Consider the following 5,000-nt stretch of genomic DNA (forward strand, 5'->3'; position numbering starts at 1 on the left):
TCTCACCTTACCTGACCTCTCACTCTTCATTCCATCTTCCCTTCGTGACCTGACCTCATATTTCCATCCCTTATCGTCATATGACCTCGCCCATGCACGCCCGCACGCCCACTAAAAAAACAACAACACAGCCAACGGCAACACTCCGATGGCATCAGCAATCAATACTTAATTTTTATCAAAGTTATTATGGATGAGAGAACATGTCAGAACACGTCAGTTTCAGGTCGATGCACGAGGGCCTCGGCGCAAGTGGCTGGAATTTAGATATCAAAGTTGTATATCAGAGTTAGATGAGAGATCATTTTTTTCTGTTTGTGTGTGTATCTGTCTGTTTGTGTGTCTGTCTGTCTGTCTCTCTCTCTCTCTCTCTCTCTCTCTCTCTCTCTCTCTCTCTCTCTCTCTCTCTCTCTCTTTCTCTCTCTCTCTCTCTCTCTTTATTTATCTATCTCTCTATCTCTCTCTCCCTTTCTCTCTATCTATCTCTCTATATCTGTCTATATCTTTATCTCACTCTCTCTCTCTCTCTCTCTCTCTCTCTCTCTCTCTCTCTCTCTCTCTCTCTCTCTCTCTCTCTTTCTCTCTCTCTTTCTCTCTCTCTTTCTCTCTCTCTCTCTCTCTCTCTCTCTCCCTTTCTCTCTCTCTCTCTTTCTCTCTTTCTCGCTTTCTCTCGTTCTCTCTGTCACTCTTTATCTCTCTCTCTCGCTCTGTCGGTCTCTCTCTCTTTTAACTCCCTCTCTCTCTCTCTCTCTTTCTTAGGTAGATATACATTGCCACTCTCATAATCACATACATTATCTAGAGAGAGAAAGAGAGTGACAGATAGACAGGAAGACAGAGAGAAAGAGGAGTGAAGAATGAGAGAGAAGACAGTGGAGAATGAAAGAGAGAGAGAGAGAGAGAGAATGAGAGAGAGAGAGAGAGAGAGAGAGAGAGAGAGAGAAAGAAGAGGGAAGAGAAGAGAAGAGAAGAGAAGAGAGAGAGATAGAGAAAAGGGGGGGAGAGAGAGACAGGCAGACAGACAGACAGAGAGATAGGAGGTGCCAGACCGATCCAAAGACCGACAGACAGAAAGACATTCTTCTAAACATACATAAACGCATCATACAGACACATATTATCCTCTATCACAAGAGAATCATGTTCAGCTATCAAGTCTAAATGTTTATCACAAACACGAAACACAGGACGCACCAACAAACACCCACATGATCTTAACATGAGCGACACATATACAAACGTTTGTGAATAGATACCACATGACCTTAAATGAGCGACACATATACAAACGTTTGTGTAAAGATACCACATGACCTCAACATGAGCGACACAGATACAAACGTTTGTGTACAGATACCACATGACCTTAACATAGGCGACACAGATACAAACGTTTGTGTATAGATACCACATGGCCGTAACATAAGCGACACATATACAAACGTTTGTGCATAGATACCACATGGCCGTAACATAGGAGACACATATACAAACGTTTGTGTATATATACCACATGATCTTAACATGAGCAACACAGATACAAACGTTTGTGTACAGATACCACATGGCCGTAATATGGGCGACACATATACAAACGTTCGTGTATAGATACCACATGACCTTAACATGAGCGACACATATACAAACGTTGGTGTAAAGATACCACATGGCCGTAACATGGGCGAGGCATACAAACGTTTGTGTATAGATACCACATGGCCGTAACATGGCCGACATAGATATAAACGTTTGCGTAAAAATACCACATGACCTTAACATGAGCGACACAGATACAAACGTTTGTGTATAGATGCCACATGACCTTAACATGAGCGACACAGCTGCAAACGTTTGTGTATAGCTATGTATATATATATATGAAAAAAAACGTTTTCCACTCCATTCCTTTAACATTTTTCCTTCCAGTCCTCAAAGAACGGCAACATATTCACGTTCACAGAAAAATCCGAATTCTAGAAGCCTTCCAGATTCACAGATTTTCAAAATTCAAATATTAAGACTCACTGGTTTATTTGTTTGATTACATATTTTTGGTCATTTATCTATCGATTCATCTATCCTTCCTTCACCCTCTCCCTCCTTTTTTCTCTTATTCATATATTTATTTACAGACTGATTCACTTTTTTTTTTAATTTTTTCCCCTTCATCAAACTTTCGAAAAAAAAATGTACTATTCCCCTCCCCCTTCTTTTTTTTTTTTTTTTCCTTTTCCCTTTTTTATTCGTTTCTGCAATATTCCGAAAGCGATGCATGGGGGTTCGTTTCGCATTTTTGTTGCTGTTTCTGCGTTTGCAATTTCGCAATGTGAGGAACAACTGAGATCGGCTGTGGACTCGGTCGCGATTTGCAAACGCTCTGCCAAAACGTAATTGATTTTCAGGCAACTGGCTCTCTCTCTTTATTTTATTTATTTATTTACTTTTATTTATTATTATTATTTTATTTTATTTTTTATTTTATTTTTTATTTTTTTATTTTTTTTTTTTTTTGCATGAATAGAAATATGCTTTCTTAAATGTATGGACGTACACGTGTAGACTTACCTGTTTACATACACACACACATATATATACGCACAAATATATGTATGCATATACATCACATACATGTAGATTTACACATATACATCACATACATGTAGATTTACACATATACATCACATACATGTAGACATACACAAATACATGTAAATTTATGTATACATGTATATCATAAATATGAAAACGTACACATATACAAGTGAATATATATACATGTATATTACATTACATATATATACATACATGCATATGTATTTAGATACATACATATCAACATATATGTATATATACAAATATACGTATATGCAATTTCGAAGAGTCTGTGGAAGGCTTTACTGACTACAGACAAAGTGAGGTCATCCGTGACCCTCTGACCGAAGATCTGTGGGTTGAAATGAGGTCATTTTATTATGAACAGAGCTTCATAATAAGAATTTTTTAATAAACATGACCCTTTGACCAAAGATCTTAGTTGAAATTAAGTCATTTTCTTATGAACAGAACTTCATAATAAGAATTTTCTAATAAGAATTCGCTGATTTATAAATGAATTCGAGTGCATTTATGAACAGAACTTCATAATAAGATTTTTTAAATAAGAATTTGCTGATTTATGAGTTGAAATTAGGTCTTTTTGTTATGAACAGAACTTCTATCATTTTTAATAAGAATTCGCTGATTTATGAATGAATTCGAGAGCATTACCAACTGATCACGTGACCTCCATCACGTATACGACTGAACCACGAATTTCAGTCCCAAAAATATCGGTTCAAACGCACGTAGTCTAATAAATGGATACCATTATGAAAAATGTTTAAATTTAGTTAAATGTTTTCCCAGTATTTCCCTAACCGGAAAATAACTTATTGTGCCGTTGATGTGACTGACATGAACTGCTTCACTGATACCATGGGAATGCGAAACGAGGTGTCAAATCATTTCGCTCGTTTTCATAGAGTTTTGTCCATATCGTCATTCTCAGGATGGAAATGATTCTATCGTTATTCATTTTCTCTTGTATTTTCTAATTTGGTCTGACCTTTAGATGGCAACAGTAAATAACGATTCCAGCGATTGTAATTTTATCATATACATACATACCTTCATATATGTATGCATGTATGTATGTAATATACATATACATATATATATTCACATACACATAAATGTATTATGTATATGTATGTAATATACATATACATATACATATATATATTCACATACACATAAATGTATGTATGTATATGTATGTAATATACATATACATATACATAAATATATTCACATACACATAAATATATGTATAAATGTGTATGTGTGTGTGTGTATGTGTGGGCGCGCGTACGTACGTGCGTGTGCGTGAGTGTACCTACGTGCGTCACTCCATACATTTACAACACAGATACACATGTCTCATACACCCTTCAAAACTACACAGCACACCCATCCCTAACTCACACAGACACGACGGAACACACTAAAACGGTTCACCTGCGACCACTTCACACCCGCCCCTTCGCACTTTTGCCTTCAACCGCGACTCGACAAACCGATATTTGCGTTTAAGGTAAGATATTCTCAGGGAAAAGCTTTTGAATTTTCTGCCCCGATATTTTTTTTTCTTTTTTTTTCGGGTGTTTCGTGTTCACTTGTTTGCTCTCGCTCTCAAACGCGGTCTGTTTGTGTTTCTCTTATGCTATTTTTTTGCGCGTGTGTGTTTGTCTCTCTCTTATGTTTTTGTTTTTGTGTGTGTGTCTCTTATGTTTTTTGTTTTTTGTTTTTTGTATGTGTGTTTGTCTCTCTTGTCCAGTTTCCTCTACTGTTTGTCGCATGTTTTTCTGTTTGTCTTTTTCTGCTTGTCTCTCTCTTATGTTTTTTTTTTCTTTTTTTGTGTGTGTGTGTTTGCCTCTTTCTTGTCCGTCTTTTTCTACTGTTTGTCTCGTGTTTTTTTTATCGTTTTTCTGTTTCTCTCATTTTGTGTGTCTCTCTTGTCTCATCTGTCTACCTGTCTGTTTGTTCGTTTGTATCATCTGCCTGTCTGTCCGTCTACCTGTCTACTTGTCTGTTTGTCCGTTTGTCTCATCTGCCTGTCTGTCTCTCTACCTATCTGTCTACCTGTCTGCCTGTCTGTTTGTCTCATCTGTTTATCTGTCTGTCTGTCTGTCTCTCTGCTTTTCGTGGGTCCCGCAGTCGCTTGCTGTTGCCGACGCAGCGCTCCTCCCGAGGTGGAGGAAGGTGAAAGAGGGGAAAAAGTTCGATTGCTTGATAGGCATTTCATCGACTGTCTGTCTGTCTGTCTCTACGTCTGTCCGTCCGGTCGTCTGCTTGTCTGTCAGCTCGTTTGTCTGTTTGTCTATCTGTCAGCCCGTTTGTTTGTCTGTCTGTCTTTCTGTCTGTCTGTCTGCCTTTGTCTGTCTATCTGTCTGTCTCTACGT

The 5,000-nt window shown here is 37.7% G+C and overlaps 1 protein-coding gene across 1 annotated transcript in view; it reads left to right on the forward strand.

Moving 5' to 3' along the window:
• The first annotated feature begins 1,320 nt into the window (after nt 1–1,320).
• Nucleotides 1,321–5,000, forward strand: part of LOC113821187 (proline-rich protein 36-like) — a 43,616-nt gene continuing 39,936 nt past the window's right edge. Inside the window, exon 1 of the mRNA XM_070123378.1 lies at nt 1,321–1,392. Within this exon, the coding sequence (XP_069979479.1) occupies nt 1,321–1,392 (72 nt within the window). The remainder of the gene's footprint in view (nt 1,393–5,000) is intronic.

The sequence above is a fragment of the Penaeus vannamei genome, chromosome 7 (assembly GCF_042767895.1).
Source record: "Penaeus vannamei isolate JL-2024 chromosome 7, ASM4276789v1, whole genome shotgun sequence".
NCBI lineage: Eukaryota > Metazoa > Arthropoda > Malacostraca > Decapoda > Penaeidae > Penaeus > Penaeus vannamei.